Source organism: Ziziphus jujuba, chromosome 4 (assembly GCF_031755915.1).
Source record: "Ziziphus jujuba cultivar Dongzao chromosome 4, ASM3175591v1".
In the NCBI taxonomy this organism is placed as follows: Eukaryota; Viridiplantae; Streptophyta; class Magnoliopsida; order Rosales; family Rhamnaceae; genus Ziziphus; species Ziziphus jujuba.
The window spans coordinates 2,586,376-2,610,882 of record NC_083382.1 but is presented as its reverse complement, the minus strand read 5'-3'; the positions used below and the strand labels follow the sequence as shown (position 1 = coordinate 2,610,882).

Below are 24,507 nucleotides of genomic sequence, written 5' to 3'. Positions count from 1 at the left end.
AGGGGGTAGAAGGATAACAAAGGCAAAACTGTGTTCATTAAGGATTATGCCAGCATCTACACGTATAACATCAAAATTCCGTCCAAGTCTTTTCTTTACAGTGCAAGACAATACTTAGAAGTTAAGCCTACAATCTTACTTAAGAGTTAAGTCTACAATCTTGATGGGATCGATCATGGAGACTATACTTGATCCTTCTCAATGCATAAGTAGAGGGTTCCAAAATAGTTGAAGGATGACAAAGGCAAAAAGCTCATAGCTTTATCTAAAGATATTGATGATGCATTTTTTGATTTGGATGCATATATTATCTTACATGGTAGTATCTAAAATTTTAGTTTGAGATGCTATCTATTGACGGTCATCTAAAGCTGTTTATGAATGACAGCGTGAAACCACCAAACTTCTTTTAGATAATGGTTTCATGTACTTAACGCAATCTAAACTTTAAGTCATTATGTTTCATTTAAAAAAATATTAAACATTATTTATTGAAATTGTGCTTGTGGAAGATGAAAATCGGAAATAATAATAATAATAATGCATACAAATTGTTATGAGATTCAACATTTTTAGTTTGAGTATTTCTCAAACATTCTTATTTCAAGATTCTTGATGCTTATTTGGTGGCTCTGCTAAAAAATATAGGTATGCGTTCCCAACTTAACAAGGTAAAGAGGGATTTATGGAATAAGTGACTTAGAATTAAAGATATAAGTAGAGTATTACTAGACGTAACAACTTCAATCTCAACTTTTCTGCAAGAAAGTAAAATATTGCTCTGATCGACCCAAATGGGTTCACTCGCTAGGCACGCTAATCTCTAATCTTTTATTTATTTATTTTTTCTTTTGGAAATTTTTTTTCTATTTTCTAACTAGAAAACAAAATAATAATAATAATAATAAAACAACGCTAAAATGGATGTTTTTACTAGTGAATTTGGCCGACTTGGTTTTAATTTAAACTCCAAAGGTAATCATTCCAAGTTATCATCTTATAGAAATATAACATTAACTAATCCTCACCAAACTACTAATTCAAGTAAATCCAAGCCTATCAAATATTTAATTCAACCAAAACCAAACCTATCAATGGTAAATGTTAATCCATTTTAAGCTTTGATGTAAGCTATATCTATATATGTGTACATTAATATTATTAATATAAAGGACTTTCTGCATTAAAAAAATAAATAAATATAGGATTAGTTTGGAAGTAATCAAGTAGAAACCACTTAGTAAAAACACTTTTTGTTTTTGACTCAAAGAACAAGAGAATAATTTTTTTTTGGCCCCAAATGATTTTAGGCCTTTTAAAATCATTTCATAAATATTGAAAAACTTATAAAAGTTATTAAATTTGCCAAATTGGAATTATTATTTTCATGAAATTAAACTGTTTTAAAGGGGTTGGCGCATAATTCCCATGATAGCATCCATGGTGGAAGACATATAAAAGCAGTTCCTAAGTCCTCTTTGCTTTTTTGCGCCGAATTGGAGTTCAAGAGAGGAGTCCATCATCATTGCTAGCATAGCAGTGGCACATCACATGCAAACAATACAGAAGAAAAGCCAAAAAAAAGAAAACCCAGAACCAAGAAATTAAAGAGAATGGAGATGGAACAGCTTCTGAGTATGGGATTCCCATACGAGTTAGCCGCCCAAGCCCTCGCTGCCACCGGCGGCAAATCCACCCTCAAAGCCACCGAATGGATTCTCCACCACCACAAACCCCCTTCCTCCTCCACCATGCCCTCTTCCAACCCCACCAACCCAAACCCAAACCCAAACCCGAACCCGAACGCAAACCCAAACCCGAGCCCATCCCCATCTTCATCTGGTCGTCCATTCCAGCCAAAGCTCGATCGCTTCTTCCACTTTCACTCCAAACCCCCCTCCATTGATTCTCCTCCTTCTCCCACTCCCACTACATCTGCTCCTCCTCCTCCTCCTCCTCACCCAATCGAACACGACGACGCCCCTTACGACGACGTTTCAGCCCCTTCTCCTCCTCTCTCCAAGCGTCCCAAGCTCTCAATTCCTCCTTCCAAATCCGCTAACAAACCCTTCAACTCCCACCAGCTTTTGTCCGAGCGCATGCGGCCCCGGACCCTCGACGACGTCGTTGGGCAAGACCATCTTCTGGGACCCAATTCTTTGCTCCGTTCCGCCATTGAAAGCGATCGTCTTCCTTCAATTGTTCTCTGGGGTCCACCTGGTACTGGGAAAACCTCCATTGCCAAAGCCATCCTCAATTCCTCTCCCAAACCCTCTTCTTATCGATTCGTCTCGCTTTCTGCTGTTACTTGTGGGGTTAAGGATGTGAGGGAGGTTGTTGATGAAGCTCGAAAAGCTCGAAACAACAACGCCAGTGGCTTTGGCAACAAGGGGAAGAGAACTGTGCTTTTTGTTGATGAGGTTCATAGGTTTAACAAGTCCCAGCAAGATTCATTCTTGCCCATCATTGAAGATGGTAGCATTGTGTTCATGGGGGCCACCACTGAGAACCCATCATTCCATTTGATCACGCCGTTGCTGTCTCGTTGCCGGGTTCTTGTTCTTCACCCTTTGAAGCCTCATCATCTTGCTTTGCTCCTCAGGCGGGCAGTTGATGATTCTGTTCATGGATTGAACGGCAGTGTGGGGATTCCGGTTCGTGTCGATGAGGAGGCTGTAGAATTCATTTCCGCCAATTGCGATGGTGATGCTCGTGTGGCACTCAATGCGCTGGAGATTTCAGCCACCACAGCAGCTGCCCGGGTGAGCAGAGAGGCTGCTTCAACGCAGTCGGAGTCGGAAAATGCGGCCGTGGCTGTTGTGAATGTGGAGGATGCCAAGGAGGCATTGCAGTGTAAGCATCTTGCGTATGACAAAGCTGGGGAGGAACACTATAATCTGATCAGTGCACTTCATAAGTCCATGAGAGGGAGTGATGGTGATGCTGCAATTTATTGGTTGGCAAGAATGTTGGAAGGAGGTGAAGAACCTCTATACATTGCTAGAAGGCTCATTCGGTTTGCGAGTGAAGATGTTGGGTTGGCTGATCCTTTGGCTCTAAACCAGGCTGTGGCTTGCTACCAAGCTTGCCATTTTCTGGGAATGCCCGAGTGCAATGTGATTCTTGCACAGTGCGTGGCTTATTTGGCTTTGGCACCAAAATCTATCTCTGTATACCGAGCCATGGAGGCTGCACAGAAGGTGGTAAGGGACTCAGTTGGACAGAATGAAGGGGTGCCTTTGCACTTAAGGAATGCTCCTACAAAGCTAATGAAGGAAATTGGGTATGGCAAGGGCTATATTTACACTCCTGACAATCCGGATGCCACACAGAGCTATCTACCATTGTCGCTTCAAGGGCTCAAGTTTTTGGATTGGCCAAAGAATGATGGTAGTAATAGATGATAACTTACTGAATTGCTGTATGGAGTTTTTGAGGCTAGTAAGCTATGCTGGTTAGGCACTCAACTTTTTCCTTTTTGCAAGTGGTATATAGTTAGTACTTGCTTTCTTGATAGAATTGGGCAGTACTTCTGTTCATATTTATACACCGCAGTTTGTTTTGAATAGCTTTTTATGGTCATATGGAAAACGATAGAACGACTGAAGAAATATAGTATTTATATATTGTGCTTGTAAAATGATAAAGTTCCGGGCTAGTTTTAGTCCAATTTTGTAATACTTGTGTATTCCTGTTGGACCGCACATGTTCAATAGTTAACTCCTCAAAAGGAAATGCTTTTGATTTTAGTACCTCGCTTTGCTTTCATTTCTATGAAGTTGATATCTTGTTTTGTGTAGAGCCAAATCCAAAAAAGTTTTATCCAATAATTCAGCGAGGTAAAAATCGAAAGTTTGACACCCCTCTACTTCCTATAAGTCAAATATGATTATCCTTTAGTTAGTTTATCTTGGGGGAAATTGTATATGATTATCTTTTAGTTAGTTTAACTTGGGGGAAATTGTATCCCATTCATGTTTATTTTCCATAAAGTTCTAATTATCGTTTCTCTTCCAATTTTCTTTTACACCACATGTAACTTGGGAACATTTTTTTTTTTTTCCTCCTTTATAAATCACGATTGTGGCACATCATGCTTAGAAAACAGGGGAGGAAGAGTGACTTGAAGAAAGTCTGTTTCCTTGTGCCCTCTTCTTGTAGGCTTTGCAAGGGTGGTTTATTCTAAAGAAGCTTTAACCATTACATTATTGATTTGAGCTTTGCTTGGCAAGTACGTGTTTCAGTCTCCATTAGATGTAGATGTAAATTCTAATATCTTAATCTAATTGTGATTACATTATTGAGCAAAGTTTTGCTTTAACAATAGCTTGACAAGCCCTAACTTTCAAAGAGGGGTTTTAGCCCTCAAATCCTTTCTCTGGATAGCAAAAGCCTCTTGTGTCTCGTTCTTGGGCATGTCCGTGATACGAACTTTTATACACTTGTAAGGACTGGTAGTTTGTTTTAAATTAGGATTAACATCCAAAATATTGTGCAACTATGCGAAATAGCAAAATTTCCCTATTTCTAGGTGAGGGAAGGGTAATGCTTGAGTCAGAAGTTAGTTATGAGACGTATAACATTACTTTCAGAATAGCCAAGCTGATGTGAATGTTTTCGCTTTACAAGCATGTAAAAGTAAAATATCGGACCTCAGGTTTAAAGCTTCTCTCCGTCTTCAATGCAAGACAGGTGAAAAATATATCAACCTTAACATGGAATCCCTACTCAAATCCTTTAGCAAACGTCATCTAATGTGGCCTTAAATTTGCAAGGAAGAAAGACTTAAAAGAACCTCTGCCTAATTGCGGATAACAATTCGGCAAGGCACTAACTTCCACGTTCCATGCAATAACACTAACTTGTAAGGAATTCAAAGGCAACAATGCTATAAAAATACGACTAGACTATTATTCATTCACATTTCATTATCATTTTTCTTTTTTTTTTGGCTAGGACATAAGAATTTTGTCACTAGCTCCAATATTTGCATTTTGAGATGTTAATTTAGTTTTCAAATGGCACCGTGATCCAACAATTTCATACCAAAAGGAATATGCAAGAACTTTTAAGAAAAGGAAAAATGATGTGGGAACACTATATCACTACCTCAAATGTACTACAAGTCGAGCAAATAATATATAATGCAGTTAAATCAAATCTAGACTCGATGCAAAACTTGGGCTTTGATCCACAACCACGACCAAAGTGTTCAGCATGAAGTTCAGCTAGCCTGACACGCAGTAGTTCCAAGTTAACCTGAAAGGTGGAAGTAAAGATTGCAGCAATTGATAAAACACAACAAAACAGGCTTATGCTTGGAACAACATAAAAAAGCGGGAAATTGTGCATGGCAGGAAAGATTTGATGGAGATAATATTAAGAAGAAGAGCTTTCAGGGTCATTTATTCAATAAAAATACCCTAAATCTATATATAATAATTCATAGAATATTCATCAGTATTGCACCCCAATGAATGATACAAGTTTTCATACTCATGAATGATAAAAATTTTCATACTGCAAAAAATGTAGGGAAAAAAAATAAAAATGCAGGAGACATTGTCCCAAAAACTTATCTGCACCAACCTATTGTCACATAGGCACTGCACTGCCACTATCATGATATGAAAGCACAATAAAGTTTGGGATCTGTAAATAACGAGAAGAGTACGACTAGAGCAATGCAGGTACCAAATTCTCATTTCTTTCTGACTACCAAACCAAGCAGAGTATGACAAGGGACATGCTTTCAACTTGGGACAGAATTTTGTGAGTTGAAAAGCACTATGAGTCATGATTCAAGTGTGATGTAATAAATACATAAAAAGGAAAAGACTAGCATAAATTGCAAGCATAAATAACGAAAGTAGAGAGCAACACCTCATCGCCTTTGTTGAGCTGAAGTTCACAAAGAGTGCAATATATATGTTGGTAATTCTCTTGCAGTTCTCCTTGCTTACAAATTGGGCACCAAACTACCTCTCGCAACTTGCATTAAATAAACAAGACCATTAAAGCTATGTCCGGAAGTTTTATACTATTTTAAGTAAATGAAAAAGGAAAATAAAACGTGTTCCTTGCATGTCCAAGAAAGAAGTAACATTTTTGAATTCACAAAAAATTATACCACTTTCTCTATTTGTTCATTCAATCTTTATACCTTCGTATCTCATATTCAAGTACTTGTTCCCAAAATTTGGACCCTTTTCAGTGAGTCCCTGTGTATATCTTAAAATTATATAGACTAATAAAACATGTAGAATGCGCCCCATCCATGTAACATAGCTTTCAAATATCATGTTTATAGGACAATCTTCAGTTCAGATGATTGACCATAGGAAATGTCTCAAGTCCCAATTTTCCTAACTGTATAACACCCCTCTCATTTCTGTTGCTCTTTCCAATCAATTCCCTTAAATGACTTATTACATAGATAACTGGATAAGAATAAACATGAATTCTTAAAGTTCTTGAAGATAGCCAACAACTACACCAGTATTATCCAAAATGTTATAGATTGTCTGTCTCAGATTACAAAAATAAAATACCGAGTTCTAATCAAACTTTAGAAAAGTGAAGCTAATTAATAATGCACAAACACACTCATACTTTTGGTGTCATACCTGCTTATCATTTAATCGCATATGCTCATAGACTGCATGAGCCAAGTATTCATCTTCTTCATCTTGCCATGTTTCAATATTGTCTGGTTCTGCAAGCAGCAAGAGTGAACAATGAAAATCGATGCTCAAAAGAATAATGAATTTTTCAATTGAACAACCTAAAGCAACTGCATCATCTAAACCATGAACTCCCTAAAACTGGAACCTTAAATAACATGATAACAATTATAGCTACTCAAAACTTTTACTGATTACTTGATTACATAAAAAAAAATTTCAATGACTTGATAGCCTCAGATCTCCAGCAATAAGTGAAAATAGAAGATTTCACATAGCTTCTTTTTGATGAATAAAGCGCAAATATAACTTATTACTGAGAAAGAACAACCATATTTCACCTTTTTCAGTTGATTCAGCCCTCAGGTCCTCATAGAAGATCCTTTGCATTTCTAACAGTATTTCTTCACATTCACCTTTATAAGCATCATGAAGACCATCATACTCCCATAATATGTCATTGATATCAGAGTCAGAAGTTGACATCTTCAACCTGTCACTCAATGGAGGGTCCTTCAATTTTTTCAGTTCATCCGAAACTATGTTTTGACAAGCAAATTTGATCATATCCTGAAAGCAGAGGACAAAAAGTTTGATTGAATGGATGATGGGATATAAAAACTGATTTTACATTTGATATACCCAGTTCACAAAGGAAGAGATGCCATCTAATCTGAAAAACAAAAGCAACTCACAATGATTAAAGATACAATCAACCTGGAGATGAAATTAATCACAAAACTGTATGAATTGAAGAATAGAGAACGAGAGACTTAGAATCTCCAATGACAGTTATGAAGACTTTTCCTCGCAAACTTAAAAAACACAAGACTAATTCCCTACATTAGAGTTTCATATTGCCGAAACAAATATATAGAAACGCATATTGATCGTGTACTCCTAATAATCAGATCCACCAACATTTTCAAAACCTTAAAACAACAAAACAATTCATAAGCCAAACTATTATATAGCTTAGTTTCTTACTTTTCTCTGAAGGCCATTGGCAACCAACTAAATCTCTAATTGCATGCAACCCATCTATGTTCTGATATAAATCCCTTTAGATTGCCAGAAAATACGATTATAGTCAGTTACAATTCCATAAGCACCACAATCCCAACTCTTGTAGCACAGATTCAATAAATCAGAGTTTCAAGCATTAATTCCTAGAGCAAAAACTTTGGGAGTCAGTTCCACAATGCAGGGCACAAACACATGAAAGGGGAGTGCTAAATTCTATAATCATTTCTCTATTTAGTTCATATAAGCTTGAGCTTTTAGGAACAATGTTGCTTAAGCTATATGTCCAACTAGAACAAAATAATAATATCAAAAAACAACAACATATTCAATCACAATATCAAAAAACAACAACATCATATTCAATCACAATATAATATATGCATATAACAAAAGGAATAAAGAAAGAACCTTTGAATTGAGACGGAGAGATTGAGAAGTGGGCATCATTCTCACTTTCCAAAGCAAGCGTCGTCTGTCTTCTCTGACCCTTTTGTAGCAGTTTTCTCTCAGCTAACAAAGACAAAAAACAGCATTAATTTATAAATTTCAAAATTATGAGAAAGCAAGTGATCAAATCCCCATCTCACACACTGAAAATGCTAACACAGAAATACAAACTGGTTATTATGGGAGAGATTTCCCAAAATACAAAGACAAAAAGGCCAAGAAGAAAAACTGGAAATTTGAAACCCAAATAGGAAAAAACATAGATTGGGAAGATGGGTTTTGTGCATAGAAACAGAAAAAGGATAATAAAATAGGAACCTTTCGTTTCCAGTTGTGGCGGTCATTGAAGAGAGGATTGGGTTTGAGAGAAGGGCGTGTTTGAATTGAAGTTTTTGTGGAAGAAGAAGAAGAAGTAGGACCCGCGTGTTCTTCTTCTTCTTCGTGTCCCGCCATTTTCATTCTCTCTGAGGAATGATTTCCCCCTGTTTCCATTTCCAGGTTCTCTGAATTTGGAATAATGTGCAGCACAACCTCATTTGACTCACGGCTCCGCCTACGGCTCCCGACCCGATCCGACTCTTACCTTTTATAGGGAGTCTATCAAGTCAGGAGGGCAAAACTGAGATTACACCTTTTAATTTCCAACCAATTCAATCATTGGGAATTATATATATATATATACATATTATACAGGGTGCGAAACTAACTTTTATGAATTTTTTTTTTTTTCCGGGTAAATAGCGTACCCTTATGATCAATTTGACATTATCAGTTCTTTTATTTTGAAATGTGATAAATTAGAAATGAGAAATTCATACTCTTGTAACAATATTAACATAGGTTAATCGTCATATAATAAGTTGTTTAAGATGAAGAAGATCAAAAATATGATTTTTTTTTTTTTTAATAATAAATTTTTTCTTCCTGTGGAAACTTGTAATATTTTGGTCTTTCATTTGACTATTTTGCCTAGGACTATTTTATGCTCAAAAAATATATAAAACAAAGAGATATGAATCAATTGATGATTAAATCAAGAATTTAGATTGTAACCTCTTACACCAGATGAAATAAATATATTTTTATTTAAGTATAGATTACTAAAATACAATTAATTCAAAATAATTAAACTTGACCCAAAAAAAAAAAAAACTAGGTTACATCAGTGGAATATACAAATAGAGTCACCTCCATAGATCATGATGTCTAATTGTTTTACATCCCTCTTATCAATTAGAGCTATTGAAAAAAACCACAAATTATAGTAAAAATCCCCAAACAACGACTCCAAGCAAATAAATTTATTTCTGAGCTTCCAAAGCCTAACTTTGCAACAAGAGGCCCAGTGCAGCCACACAAATGTCTGTTCCAATTTGCAAATTGAAGTTATAAAACCAAAGCATATAACATATGAGTGCTCTTCAAATCTTCAAAATCCTGTTCAGCGGTTATATCTGCATATATAACACATGCAACGGACATGACAAGCCTAGCGACGACCTCGCCTAGTATAATACAATTTTTCACACATATATATATAAATTAAATATAAAAATGAAGGGAAAGAGAAATACATATTGGGTTATATAGAAGCTATTTAAATCAAAGAGTGGGGAAGAATTAACTTGGGGGCAATCGGATTTGAAAGAAAAAGGGAAGAGCTAAAGGAAGAGAAATGGATGCACATTAATATCTATTGCTCTCCTATTAATTCAATATATGCTGGGTACATAGCTTATTTATAAGGTGCCATGTTTGGTCAAATAAGTTGCCATGTTTGGTCAAATACAAATACAAGTCCAGCTCATGTTCATCCTAGCTTTCGCATATATCAATATTATATAAATTCTTATTGCTTAAGTAATCTACTTTCCATCACCTCCTCATATTGCAATCCGGGTGTTCTAGATAATACATGGACTCTTCATGCTTAAGTAAATACCATCTCATCTTAGTCAATAGAAATTTTATTTCAACACATCACCAAAATTATAAATTATTTTTTAATACATGGACTCTTCATGCTTAAGTAAATACCATCTCATCTTAGTCAAAAGAAATTTTATTTCAACATTAAGTAAGCTTGAAAAATTGCCACATCACCAAAATTTTAAATTATTTTTTATTTTTTAACATCATTTAGTCATAGGAAAAAAAAACAAATAATAATAAATGGTACAGTGAATTGTACTAGTTCAAGGGAACAAAAAGGAAAGAAAAGAAAAAATTTGAGAAAATCAAGCTTAACAAGTAAAATATTTAGAGAAATTAAATTAAAAGGTTTATATCTGGTGTTGGAACGACTGATGTTAGTTTTGTGCAAGGTGATTCTCCCAAAATTCTTGTATGGTGGTGTTAATATTAATATTGCTACACTCCTCCTCCAGCAGCTCTATCTTGTCGTCCGCTTCAGCATCAGCGGCAAACGAGTCCAACCATCTATCATGTATTATAATTTGGCTATCTGTATGTTCTAACCCTGCATATATATTCCTATATGTTGGAGTTCTTCTTCTGACAAATGTTGTGAGTTTAGGTGTGGTTATGGTACTTCCATGACCACAGAAACTACGCAGCTCAGGGCGATTCCCAGCAACAACTACACGACTCAGTTTTGGAAATTGCATAGCACAATTTCCCATGTTGAAGCTTGTGAGGCTGGGTAAGGACTCGAGCACCAGAAGTTCCAAATTATCAAAACTAGCAAATAAGAAGCTTATCATCATCATGATCAGCTTCTGATGGTGATGATGATGATGCAATTATCTATTTCATTGCTTGGCATTTCGATACGCCCATCCTTTGCAGAAGTACCAGAGTTTTAGCTGCAGAGGATTCTATCACATTTTGACACCTCCAGAACTGTCAAATTTTCAAAACTCACAGAGGAATTACCCTCTAATAGCTTGTTTAACCTCCTACATTCGAATACATGTAGAAATTCCAAACTCTGGAATGCTGATCCTGATCTCCCAGCTGCTGCTGCACTTTATTGGCCTCTGTTTTTAGTATCATCGTCATCCCATATCTCAATGACAGAATTTGCACTTCTCCAATATCAAAATTCTCAACTTAGGGAGTGTAACATTAATTTGCAAGGAGAAAAAAATAATAAAAAAAATTTATATTCGTGTCAGTATTGAATATTGATTTGGAGTAACTATGAAAGTCGATTATCAAATTATTAACAATGATCATTAATTATGATGTGGACTAACTATGAAACATGGATATCAAATTATTTACAATTAATGATCATTTATTATATGTGGGCAATTTAATAACTAATAACCAAACCATTAATACTTTTATCTATTTGGAACAAGCAGCTGTTGTAACGAGTATAAATATGCCCCAAAAAAAAAAAAAAAAAAAGTCATCTTCTGGATATTGAATAGAGCCGGTTGTCTACCCCCCTGAATCCATGTCTGTCTCTTCAGGTACTGCTTTGCGATCTATAGAGCTGGAGACGAATGTGCTAAGTTTAGGACAATCTTTTATATTTCAAGCTCTCCAAAAACAGACATTCTATGTGATCTCCTGCACAAAACTTTTAGCCATAAATGCTGATAATAGATTCTCTACTTTATGATAGTGGTGCACTTCCAACTTCGTAGTTAAATTAGGCACAAGTGAAACATATGGTATTCTTTGTTGTACAGAACTAAGAGAAGACATCTCCAAGCCACAAAAAAGGTATTCAACCTGCTGTTGTAAGAGTTAGAGAACATCTATTTTTTTTTTTTTTTAATGTCATATATATATATATATCAAATAAAATCCTAGCAAATTAAAGTGAAAACAATCTGTCAGTATAATTCATGACAAGGACAGTAACTAATTAAACTTGCCTCTTCATCACAAGGAAATCACATATTGATCTTCTATTGCAAGTTCATATCTTATCTTCTTTTTTCTCAGCACTTGTACACCAAAGCTTTAAGCATTTTCTTATGTGCACTTCCGGTTTAAGGTTAAGGCCACAGATGATATTAGTTTCAATAGAGCAGCATCATGCAAAATTTGGGAGATCGCCAAGCTCTAAATTTTCCAGTTAAGGGAGCAGCTTTTTATCAATCTTTTCAACTTCTTCTTTTGGTTCCTTTATCATTATTATCTCTTCCAGCTCTTGACATTCACTAACACTTAACTTCTTAAGCTGCACAAGGCTTTCGGTAACTGCAAATGGTAAAACATACTTTAAGCTGTTGCGACACCTGACACCCAACGTTCTTAAATTTTGCAGCTTAGATGTTCTGGAAGCTGGTTTGGCCATATTCTTTTGATGGAGGTTAGTTTCCATAAATCCAAGTATTCTAAGGTAGGGAAGGCAACCTGTAAATTCAAAAGTCTTAAGTCATAAGGAAGACTTGTAAAAGGTATATATTTATTAAATTAACAATCGAAAGTAATAATACACTTTAAATTTATATTCACTGTAATGTAATCCCCAGAATACCATTTATTATTATTTTTTTTTACAGCTTCAAAACTAATAGCATATCATAAATTATAAGGTACAAAACTAATAGCAAATTATAAATTATAAAGTATATATAACTAAATGAAATTCAATATAAGAAGCTAATAAAATATTATCACATTATTTGTCATATTAATTAATTGGTACAAAAATTTGCTGAACAAGTTTGATCCATTACTGTAGAGTACTTTTATTGTAATTTATCATTAAAAAATATATAAAATATATATTTTTCCAATAATTAAATATATAGCGATATGCAATCCTTCTTGATCGGCTCCTCTTCAATTTTCGTCCTGGAGTGTTGCCAAGTAAAAGAAAATTAGATTAATCAAAATTGATGGTGAAGATGGTTTGGTGACAGTAACAAAACCAAAAATAGGAGCAGAGCTGCAGGCGGAAACCTGCTACGAAATGTTGTGCAGTTGGTCCTTTCCTTTTCAGTTCTTGGAAGATGAAAAATCTTAGCAAAAGACACAAAGAACCCTGCATGTACGAAGAAATTTTTTTTACAGTAACCAAGAAATAAACTGTCAGGAGACTTCTCAACTAATTATAAAAGTGTATATATATATATATATATATATATATATCTGCCTTAAAAGAGATAATTGATGGAGTGCGAATGAAGAAAACTAAAAGGTAAAAGAAATAACAAGAAATAAATAAGAATCGAATGCTACACACAAAAGATATTAATCAAACAACTGGAAAGAAAATTATGTTTGGGAAAAAAGCAGCAAAGAGATCCTTTTCTTGATAATGAAAATCCAAAAAGATGATGACAACCTATTTTATTATTTTATTTTTAGATTTATTTCCAAAGAATAAAATGGGTTTCTTTTTTTTTGGTTATATGAAATGAATAGCGATAAAATTAAAGGCACATAGATAAGAAATGAAATTCTAATTGCCATTTTTTCATTCATAATTCTAAAAATTATGTGAAAACAAAATAATAAAATGGGTTCTTTGACAGACCATTATACTCAATTGGCCAAAACAATAAGGAGAAAAAAGAAAGGGAAAAAAAAAAAGTGCATTAGAAAGTTGACATGATGGATATATTTAACATAGAAATTAACAAATAAATTGCATTACGCAAATGGCAGGAAGGAAGCTAGCTATAAGGAACTCAAGTATAATTTTTTATTTTTGTTTTTTGAATATAAATCACATACGTACCTTGGTCTCTTCTATATGAATGCCAACAGCAAAACCAGTATGTAATCCCTTGTGCTTCTGTTTAATTTTGGTCCCAGAGTCTTGCAAGTAAGAGAAAATTCGAAAAAAAATTGATGAAGATAATATGGTGACAAAACACAATAGCACAAAATCAAAATGGGAGCAGAAAGAAACCTTCTCTGAAAATGCAATGCAGTTGTTTTATTCTTCAATTAAAAAAAAAGCCTAAATTTCTAGTTTTTTATGATAACAAATGTCACGGTACTCTTAGGATCCGGTAGTATCTCTCCTGAGATTGGAATCTATGAAGGGTCACCCCACCACTGTTTTGTGATGCCCGTGAACTATCTTGAAGCTTTAACTTCTCAAACAGATAATTCTTCTGAGCTTCAGCCTCACTCATCTGTAGTTTCAGGTAACTACTAGCATGTTTTTCTTCCGATTTGTCTGACTTAGCAAGAGCAATCCTCTGGTGTCTCTCCACTTCCCGTTTCGTTTCCTCTTCCTTGGGGAAAAAGAAAGATACACATCATAGTCACTTCCTCTTCTTCCTTGGGGAAAAAGAAAGATACACATCATAGTCACTTCCTCTTCCTTGGGGAAAAAGAAAGATACAGGGAAAAAAAAGAAAAGAAAAGAAAAGAAAAGAAATATATATATATATATATATATATAAAAGATACAGGGAAAAAAAAAGAAAAGAAAAGAAAAGAAATATATATATATATACACACACACACACATAAATGGTATAGTGTGAATTATAGAAGCATTACAAGGGAACAGAAACAAGAGAAAAGAAAAGAAAAGAAAATTTTGAGAAAATCAAGCTTAACAAGTAAAATATTTAGAGAAATTTAATTAAAAGGTGTATACCTGGTGTTGATGTTACTTTTGTGGATGGTAATTCTCCCAGAACTGTTGAATGGTGGTATTAATATCAATACTGCCACCCTCCTCCTGCAGCTCTATCTTGTCGTCCGTTTCTAAATCAAGAGTAAGCGACTTGAACCAATAATCATGTATTGTAATTTGGGTATCAGTATCTTCAATCCATGTATATAAATCCCTAAATGGTTCAGTTCTTTTTCTGACAAATGTCGTGAGTTTAGGGGTGGTTATGGTACTTCCATGACCACAGAAACTCCGCAGCTCAGGGCAATTCCCAGCTACAACTACGGGGCTCAGTTTTGGAAATTCCAATGCACATTTTCCCACGTGGAAGCTTGTGAGGCTGGGTAAGGAATCGAGCACCAGAACTTCCAAATTATCAAAACTAGCAATAAAAAGCTTATCGTCATCATGATCAGCTTCTGATGATGATGATGGTGCAATTATCCCTTTCATTGCTTCGCATTCAGATACGCCCATCTTTTCGAGTTGTACCAGAGTTTTAGCCGCTGAGGGGCTTAATAAATATTCCATTCTATTACATTTTAACACCTTAAGATCTGTCAAATTTTCAAAACTCACAGAGGAATTAGCCTCTAATAACTTGTTTAAACTCCCACATTCAGATACTTGTAGAAATTCCAAACTCTGGAATATTGCTGATCTTGATCTTGCACTCTGTTGGCCTCTGTCTTTAGTATCATCTACATGCCATATCTCAATTATCGAATTGCACCTCTCCAGCACCATAATTCTCAATTTCGGAAGTGTAATCTTCAATATCCATGCAGTACGTAGGCCAAAAGAAAGTTATATACGTGTCAGATTTTGATTTGGAGTATCGACAATGATCAAATTAAATAAATCTAACATGAATCACGATTATCAAATTATTGACGCTAATCTTGAATTATGAACAATTTAATAAAAGTAATTACCAAAAGAAATACTGTTAACCATTTAGATAAACAGAGGTAATAATTAGTATGGAATTAAGCGCCCCCCCCCCAACAACCAAAAAAATAAATAAATAAATAAAGAAAAAGAAAAAGAAAAAAGTCACCTTCTGGTTGTTGAATAGAGCTGGTTGCGTAGCCACTGAATCCATGTCCGTTTCTTCGGGTACTGCTTTGTGATCTGTAGAACGGGAGATGAATGTGCTGAGTTTAGGACAACCTTTTATTTCCAACGATTCCAAAAACAGACATTCGATGTGATCTCCTGCACAAAACTTTTCGATGTTCGTTAGATGGGAAAGCCTAAGAATTTTCAATGCTGGGAAACAAATCTTGTGGGACCTTATTCCATCTCCAGACTCTTCTGTGAATACTACCTCTTTCAACAGCTCACAGTCACTTACTTGCAGGGTTCTGAGATGCACAAAACTTTTAGTCACCGATGCTGATAATAGATTCTCTACATTATTACAGGCGTACAATGTCAACTTGGTCGTTAAATTAGGCACAAGAAGATCATATGGCACTCTTTGTTGTACAGAATTAAGAGAAGACATGTCCAGGCCACCAGAAAAGTACTCAACCTGCAGTAAGAGTTAGACACATATATATATTAACGTCATTTAACTTGCCTTTTCATCAGTATAATTGATTGGGACATCGAGAGATGATTAACTTGCCTTTTCATCACGAGGAGACCACAGCTTTGGGCAATCAGTTATCAACACTTTCCGTATAAAATTAAGGGCACATATATTAGTTTCAATAGAGCAGAATCTTGCAAGATTTGGGAGATCTCTTAGCTCTACATGTTCCAGATTAGGGAGCAGCTTTTTATCAATCTTTTCAACTTCTTCTTTTGGTTCCTTTAGCATTATTATCACTTCCACCTCAAGACATTTGCGTACACTTAATTTCTTAAGCTGTACTAGGCTTTCGGCAATTGCAAATGGTAAAACATACTTTATGCTATGGCAGCCCTCAAGATCAAACGTTCTTAAATTAGATGATACCAGAAGCTGGTTTGGCCATACCCTTTTCATGGAACGACTAAGACCTCTTAAACTCAAGTATTCTAAGCTAGGGAAGGCAACCTGTAAATTATAAAAGTCTTAAGTCACAAGGAAGACAAGTAAAAGTATATATTATAACGACAAGTATATATTTATTAGATTAAAAATATAAGGTAATATTGCATTTTAAATTAATATTCACTGTACTCTAATTCCCATAATGCCATTTATTTTTCGTTACAGCTGCAAAACTAATAGCATATTATACATTTTAAAGTATATATAGGTTAATAAAATTCAAAATAATAAGTCAATTAAATATAGTCACATTATTTGCCATATTAATTAGTTGGTACAAAAACTTGGTAAACAAGTTTGATCCAATAATACAGAGTACTCTTATTGCAATTCATTATTAAAATCTGTAATATATATTTTTCAAATAAGTAAATTTTTTATTTAAAAAAAGTGTGTAAAAGTAACTACAAGATTAATAAATATGCTGGAAAAAAAATTTAGTAGCATTTTTAAAATTGTATATATATATATACCTCTTGGTTGAAAAATGCTGAAGTAGAATCTGAAAACATTAGCTGCTTGCTCCCTTGGCCTTGAGACTGCGAGCAGAATTGAATAAGCTTGGGTAGATCATCAAGTCTTATACGCTTTAGTTTAGGAAGCTCCATTATCTCTAATTCATCAGAATCGTCAAAGGTGACTGTTGGTTCCTTTATGATTATTATCTCTTTCATGCCCTTACACCCATACACAACTAACTCCTCAAGTTGTACAAGGCTCCTAGCCATAGCAAATGATAACAGATACTTTAAACTATAGCACCATCGAACAGACAACTCTCTTAAATTCTGCAGGTAACATGTTTGCCAAAGTTGGTCTGCCCATATCCTTTTCAATTGCAGCGATTTCAAATCCAAGACTTGTAAGCTGGGAAGAGCAACCTGTAAATTACTTGATTAATTAATTGCAAATATTAAAGCTAATTTCCATATGGAAGGACTAGTAAAGTGTTGGTACCTTTTGGTTGAAAAGTGTGTGGCCTTGATCGGGGGTACCACTTGTGTCACACTCCGCGCAAAATCGAGTAAGCTGTGGTAGATGGTCAAGTTCCATACGCTTAAGATTAGGAAACTCAATTCTATCCACGGCTTCAGAGTTTATAGCATCTTTTACTCTTTCAGATGTAACTATCTCTTCCATCATGGAGCAGTACCACACTTTAATTTCCTCAAGCCTTTTGGCAATGGAGAATGGTAACAGATTCTTCAATTTATTACACGACACAACCTCGGCCTTTCTTAATTTTCCAAGTGACATTGCGCCTCTGAGTTGCCCATGGCATATCTCTTCTAAGTTGTCCACCGTATTAAATGAAAATCTCTCTAAACTTGGTAAGACACTATCATGAGAAATATGGTTGGTCTCCATTGATAAGCAGTCAATCATGTATTGGATTTTATCATTACCATGGACTTTGAGAGCTTTCAAATGTGCAAGACCACCGATCTTATCTAATTCACAAACAATGTTTTTCAAACCATTAAATTTATTTATATGCAAATATTCTGACCTTTTCAACAGCATTTGAAAACCACGCTCCTTTAACAAACTGCTTGTTTCTAATTCCAAGTTGAGTTTCAATCCTCTTGAACCATCCATGCTGTATACATAGCAATCTCCTAAACTTATGTAATATCTTTCCAATTTTGTACTAAACAAGTCTTTAGGCAGCATGTTGACATGTGGTATCTCCAAATATAAAGAAGTCAACTTAATCAACTTCTTTATCTCACTAAGGCTGGCATTAGTTCTATTTTCATCATCGACTAGTCCTTCTGCCTTCCAATTCCTAAAGCTTTCTATCATTTTCAACTCTTCTAAATTTACCAATCTCGATATCACATGCGGTGGGACCACTTGGAGATTGTAACAACGACTCAAATCCAACTTACATAAACAAGTCAATTGTCCTATTTGCTCTGGCAGTTGCTTCATTTTGGATCGTCTAAGGTCAAGAACTTTTAATTTCTTTAGCTCTCCAATCAAGTGTATGTCTCCTAGTTCAACTGCTCCAACCAAATGCAATGCCTGAAGATTTTTAAGGCAACAGAAGGAAGAAGGCAATGGTTTCAAACGTAGAGAATATAGATATAAAATTTTCAGCTTTTTCGTTTCTTCAAAAAAGTTGTCTGGAAGTGAAGAATATTCTCTTCCCTTCATCAAAAGCAAGAGGAGTTCTGGACAATTCAATCTCGACGGTAGACATTCATCATCATAACTGGGACCAAGTGAAATTGCAATGGAGTCTTTGAGTTTGTTGTTGTCATCTAGATACTCCGTTAGCTCATCATTACTTCTGATATTATACATTTTGAAATCTTCCGACGCAGCAATTGTTATTCCAACATCGCGAATGACATCATGCATCTTCACTGAATCTTTACTTTTCAACAACAAACAATGCGATATTAGTTCATCCAGCAATGTCTGCAACCTGTTTCTTGCCTTTTCAAGAGTATGGACATGTTTGAACAAACCCCATCCCACACACAAATCCAGCAACTCGTTGATTGATATTTCCTCATCTTCTCCATATAAACTACAGAACAACAATATCCTCCTTGCTTCTTCCTTTTTCAAAATATCAAAACTTAGTTTTACACTTGTATATATAGCTTCATCCACGGAGGACATCTGAAGACGTGTCAATGCATCCTTCCAATGGTGTATTCCTTTGTTTTTCAAAGCATGAGCAACTGTTATGATCATAAGTGGTAAGCATGCACATTTATCCACAATTTGAGTTGCCAAATCTTTGAACTCATCAGAATTTTCATCTGATAACACGCTATCACCTACTATCTTTGAAAACCAAGTCCATGCTTCACTATCTGACAAAAGTTCAACTTTGAAATTGTTGCCCGGATCCACACCCATATCATCTTCTAACACACTTTGAGATCTTGAGGTTAGCAATATCTTGCATCCCTTCTGATCATCCTCTAAACATATTCCGATCTCAAGTAAGTCTAGCTTCATCCAGACATCATCTAGAATTATAAGGAATTTTTCTTCGGTCCTTAGTCGATGTCTTAAATGAAGTGCTCTGGCCTGTACACCTTTCGCATGGAAGTCCAAACCAAGTCTGTCTGCAATATCTTGTTGAATCTTTTCAAGTTTCGGAGATGCAGATACCGCAACCTCAACGGCATCATTGAATAACTTGGCTTCCAAGGCACGTTTCGCAACTTCTTTACCAAGTGTGGTTTTGCCCACACCTGGCATGCCCCACACTCCAATCATTCTGATATCATTATTTCGAAGTGCTTCCATAATCCCTTTCAAAATGGAATTTCTTGTGTCAAAAACCATGTAGCCTTTGGTTTCGATAATGTTCTGTGGAATTGAAACTTTGGAAACCTTATCGAATTTGCCGGCGGCTTCTTTGATTTCAACAACAGACTGAGCCATCTTCTTGGCTCTCCGGCTGAGTCGATGACGTAGCACCAAATTGGGAAAACACTTAATGGAACACCCTGTATTCGATTGGCCTTCATCACTTAGAAAGCTTTCTACCATTTCAGAGATGCTATCTGCTTGGATCAACCAATTCTTGACGCTTTGTTTAATTTCTTCACCTCTTCTTGTTGCCAAATCAAGGGTGTTTTGTAAATCTTGTTTGGTATCCTTCAGATGTTGAAATTGTGTTTTGAGATTGCTGATATTGGATTCGAAGTAAAAGAGGTAACCAAACCGGCGGCCAATTGGTTCAATAGTAGACTTGGCAATTTTTCCAACAATTGAACCACCAATTGCAGCAAGAAACTCCATGGCCACTGCTTGATTACTACTTACTGCTCCCAAGTATTCTCCTTCTTTTTCTTTTGGTTCCTGCAAGCTGTAAGTCATATCCAAATTAATTATTATTATTATTATTATTATTTTTTTCAATATATACGTTATGTTAACACTTTTCTTTCTGAAACTAAAAGGGAAAATTTTTGTATTTTTTAGTATAAATTAATTCTTTTCAATGCACAAGTCTTATATCAAGGTTCTAACTTTTATGAGTTCAAGTTGATCAACATAAACGTTGTTGTCCAACAACAACGTATATCTTAAAGTTTCTATAAAACCAACATATAGTTAAAGGTGTTAAAAAATGAAAAAGTAATTTATAATTTTGGTGATGACGGCAAATTTTCAAGATTACTTAATGTTGAATTAAAATTTCTATTGGCTAAAGTGACTTGGTATTTAATTAAGCATGAAAAATCTATATACTATCTAGCCATGCAAGGCGATGAAAAGTGGATTACTTAAGTAACTAAAATTTATGTAATATTGACACATGTAAAAACTAGGATAACATAAGCTGGATTTGGGTTTGTATTTGGCTATGTGACAGCCAAGCATGGCGGTTGATGCCTCATTTTTCCTCCTTTAGCTCTTTTTTTTTTTTTTTTTTTAAATGTCTTTTGAAACCGATTGCTCCAAGTTAATTCTTGCCCACTCTTTGATTTAGATACTTTCCGCATATAACCCAACAAAAGGAACGGCCTTTTCATCAACAAAAATCTCTTTTTAGATGTCAATTTTGTTGCAGTTTTTGGTATATAGTTTCAAAAATCTTATTTCATTAAAGTAATAAAAATCGAGTTTTATGTCTCTATTATTTATTTATATTAGTCAATCAATTATGAGAAAATTCTTGAATATTTTTCATTCTCCAAGAACATTTATCAATATATATATATATATATACACGATCGGTTTAATTTATAGAACTCTATATGTATATTACTCTTATAGTGAATTCAATTAATAAGTAAGAGATAAAAGCAAATACAAATAACAAAAAATAAAATTTATGTAATATTGACATTTGTGAAAGCTATGATAATATAAGCTGGATTTGGATTTGTATTTGGCTAAGTGACAGCCAAGATTGGCGGTTAATGCCTCATTTCTCCTCTTTTAGCTCTTCCTTCTTTCTTTTAGAACCAATTGCTACAAGTTAATTCTTGCCCACTCTTTGATTTAGATAGTTTCCGCATATAACCCAACAAAAGGCCTTTTCATGAAAAAAATCTTTTTAGATGTCAATTTTGTTGTAGTTATAGGATTTAGATCTAGTTTTTGGTATAATTTTCTATCTGCTATAATACAAGTTTGTTTATCATTATCAGTTTCAAAAATCTTATTTCATTAAAGAAATAAAAATCGCGTTTTATGTCTTATTTATGTATAGCTGTCAATCAATTATGAAAAAAAATTCTTGAATATTTGTTATTATCCAAGAAAGTTTATCACAAATATATATATATATATATATATATGATCAGTTTAATTAATAGAACTATATAGTACTATATATATACACATACATATTTACATGTCTTAAAGTGAATTCAGTTAATAAGTAAGAGATAAAAGCAAATACAAATACAAAAATTAATTAACATGTACATACGGTTTGTTCGACTTTGACCACGTAGTAAAAAAATTATTTTTTGGCCTTTGTTTTTTTGGGGGGTACAACTATTTGTTGGTTTTAAAAACACAAAAATTGTTGTAAAAGAAATTTTAACTGAGGTAAGATTAAAAAAGAACAAGTTGAAAATTTAATCTTATATTGAATTAATCAAACCGAAAACTAATTAAAGCGATTCAATTGAAAGAAAATTGTTCAAAAAGAATAAAAGTTTCAATTGAATGGAAGTGGAACCAAAGGTAGAGAAGTGTATTAAACCAAATGAAAATGAAGGACGCTGTGTTTAAGATAGTAAAATTAATCACATACCTGATCTCTCATAAACACCAGTAGCAAATCGATCGAGTATGCAAGCCCGTTTGCAGCTTTTCTTTAATTTTCGTTTTGAAGGGGCAATTTTTTTTTTTTTTTTATGAGTTGAGAAGTTTAGCAAAGCAAGCTTCAAGCAGAGATCAATAAATAAAAACGAGGAATTAACAGAGGAAATGCTTAAGCAGAGGAAAAGCAGAGGAAATGCTTAAGCAGTAGGCCGTCGTCTGATATTGGCTACATAGTTGAAAGGAATTAAATGGAACCATAAAGATATTGTTGATGAAAAATCGGTGGGACAACTGGACAAATAAAATAATAATAAAAAGATAAAAAGTCGCCAACTGATATTGTTGGCGAAAAATTTGTGGTGGCCAGAACATTGAAAAAAAAATAAAAATGTCGCCAATTGGTGCCAATTGATTAATTTTGGACTTACTAGTAAACATTATTATTTACCAAATTAACTCTACAAATACCTGTTCAAACGGTAATTAGCTGGCCATACCATTGATTGGAAGACTTAAAAGTCAGTAGTGGTCCATACCATCAACTAGAACTAGTAGATAAAGTCTTTGATGCAAATGTTTGGTGGTTTCCTTCTTATATTTGTTATAAGATTAATTATTTGTTTGTTCAGCCAAAAAAAGATTAATTATTTGTTTATAATTATAATTTCTTCTTTGGACCTTATTTTTACCATTTTTATTATTACTATTACTATTTAATAATAATAATGATAATAATAACAATAATAATAAACAATTATTGTAAATTATTAATTAATTACAGGGATTGAAGGTTTGACCAAGGCTTAAAGTATATTTTTGTAATAATGAATCTTTCTAGAGCAATTGGTTTAATCTTTCCTTAAGTTCTTAGCATTAAAGTTTGTTAAAACTCTTTAATTCATTTTATTTTGATTAGTAGATCTATTGTTGTTTCCCCACTTTTTTATTTATTGTCATTTCATTATTCTCTACATCTTCAATTATTATCTTTTCTACACCAATGAATCTTATTATTTTAATCTTAAGTAATTTCATTTGCATCTCCTTTAAATTCTATAAAACTATTATTATCTTGTCATGAGAATTTCTTCACTTATTTTATTTTTCAATCTAATAAATCCATTGTCATTTTCATGTCATTTCTATTATTTGTCATTTTAATTTTTCTCAAAAACAAAAAAAAAAAAAATTGTTTTGAAGTCCCTTATGCAAAAAAAGAACATAGGAATCTGAAGTACAATCTTTACATTTGCTTGATTTTCATTAGATTCATATTTTCGTGCAATATATTATTTTCACCATTTTAATATTTTATTATTTGCAATTATTATCTTTTTCTCTAATCTTATTTAGAGTGGCAGGATCATGGATTAAAAGAGACAATCAAATCTGTTTGGTGTTTGAAGAAAATACTAAACACTTATAAACAATTAATTAATCTCTATATGTGATTAGCTATACTATAAATTAATGAAATAATAATTTAATTCATTGTTATATAATATTGTTCGGTGTCTATCTCTCTCTCTCTTTTTTTTTTCCTGAATAACCTTTAAAATGCGAAAAGTTAAAAATAAAAAAGAAAATAAATTGGCGATCCACACCATTGATGGGAAGACTCGGAAGACTTGAAAGCCATGGCTGTCCACACCATTGACCAGAAACAGTCAGTCTTTGAGGCAAAAGCTTGACTTTCTCGTTCTTATATTTGTTATGAGATAAACTGTTTGTTTATTTAGCCAAAACACAAAAAAAAAAAAAAAAGGAAAGAAAGAAATAAAAGGTTAATTCCTTATTTATAACTATAATCTACCAAACCCAATTAACTCATCTCTATTTATGGTTAGCAATATTATAAATTAAGCATGTATAATTTGAACTCACAATCTTAAAAGTGTGGCTTATCACTAAAAACAACCTCATTTGACGGTTTGGAAATATATTGTTGTGCTTGTTAAGTCTATAAGTTACACTTTAGTAGCATTTTATAA

At 33.9% G+C, this 24,507-nt stretch overlaps 3 protein-coding genes across 10 annotated transcripts; 1 reads left to right on the top strand and 2 right to left on the bottom strand.

Annotated features, from left to right (window-relative positions):
• The first annotated feature begins 1,421 nt into the window (after positions 1-1,421).
• Positions 1,422-3,749, top strand: LOC107415985 (uncharacterized). Its single transcript, XM_016024436.4, has one exon. It carries the CDS (start codon positions 1,614-1,616, stop codon positions 3,402-3,404), a length of 1,791 nt encoding a protein of 596 aa, XP_015879922.3. The 5' UTR covers positions 1,422-1,613; the 3' UTR covers positions 3,405-3,749.
• Positions 3,750-4,886: 1,137 nt separating this feature from the next.
• LOC107415989 (uncharacterized) lies at positions 4,887-8,723 on the bottom strand. Its single transcript, XM_016024440.3, has 6 exons — positions 8,475-8,723; positions 8,118-8,219; positions 7,025-7,253; positions 6,627-6,715; positions 5,884-5,991; positions 4,887-5,259 (listed from the first exon to the last, which is right to left on the bottom strand). Exons 1-6 carry the CDS (start codon positions 8,646-8,648, stop codon positions 5,098-5,100), a joined length of 864 nt encoding a protein of 287 aa, XP_015879926.2. The 5' UTR covers positions 8,649-8,723; the 3' UTR covers positions 4,887-5,097.
• A 4,003-nt stretch (positions 8,724-12,726) lies between these two features.
• Positions 12,727-22,788, bottom strand: LOC107415998 (probable disease resistance protein At4g27220). 8 transcript variants are annotated; one of them, XR_007240450.2, is made up of 10 exons: positions 22,506-22,787; positions 17,720-20,600; positions 17,236-17,643; positions 16,352-16,765; positions 15,779-16,255; positions 14,701-15,489; positions 13,999-14,375; positions 13,825-13,904; positions 13,044-13,125; positions 12,727-12,935 (listed from the first exon to the last, which is right to left on the bottom strand). XR_007240450.2 is itself a non-coding variant. In XM_060816861.1 (7 exons), exons 2-6 carry the CDS (start codon positions 20,531-20,533, stop codon positions 14,713-14,715), a joined length of 4,890 nt encoding a protein of 1,629 aa, XP_060672844.1. In that variant the 5' UTR covers positions 20,534-20,600; positions 22,506-22,787; the 3' UTR covers positions 14,368-14,418; positions 14,701-14,712. The 8 variants fall into 8 exon arrangements, 1 of the variants encoding a protein (XP_060672844.1); XR_007240447.2 differs by having other exon boundaries at positions 13,825-14,375; XR_007240449.2 differs by having other exon boundaries at positions 13,825-14,371.
• Between the last annotated feature and the right edge of the window lie 1,719 nt (positions 22,789-24,507).

Coding starts and splice junctions, on each gene's coding strand:
- LOC107415985 (XM_016024436.4), top strand. CDS start 1,614: ATGGAGATGGAACAGCTTCTGAGTATGGGATTCCCATACGAGTTAGCC.
- LOC107415989 (XM_016024440.3), bottom strand. CDS start 8,648: ATGGAAACAGGGGGAAATCATTCCTCAGAGAGAATGAAAATGGCGGGA. Junction 7,254..8,117: donor CTCTCCGTCTCAATTCAAAG/GTTCTTTCTTTA, acceptor CTCTGCTTTCAG/GATATGATCAAATTTGCTTG. Junction 5,992..6,626: donor TGCGATTAAATGATAAGCAG/GTATGACACCAA, acceptor ATTTAATGCAAG/TTGCGAGAGGTAGTTTGGTG.
- LOC107415998 (XM_060816861.1), bottom strand. CDS start 20,533: ATGGAGTTTCTTGCTGCAATTGGTGGTTCAATTGTTGGAAAAATTGCC. Junction 17,644..17,719: donor ACACACTTTTCAACCAAAAG/GTACCAACACTT, acceptor AGTAATTTACAG/GTTGCTCTTCCCAGCTTACA. Junction 16,766..17,235: donor CAGCATTTTTCAACCAAGAG/GTATATATATAT, acceptor TATAATTTACAG/GTTGCCTTCCCTAGCTTAGA.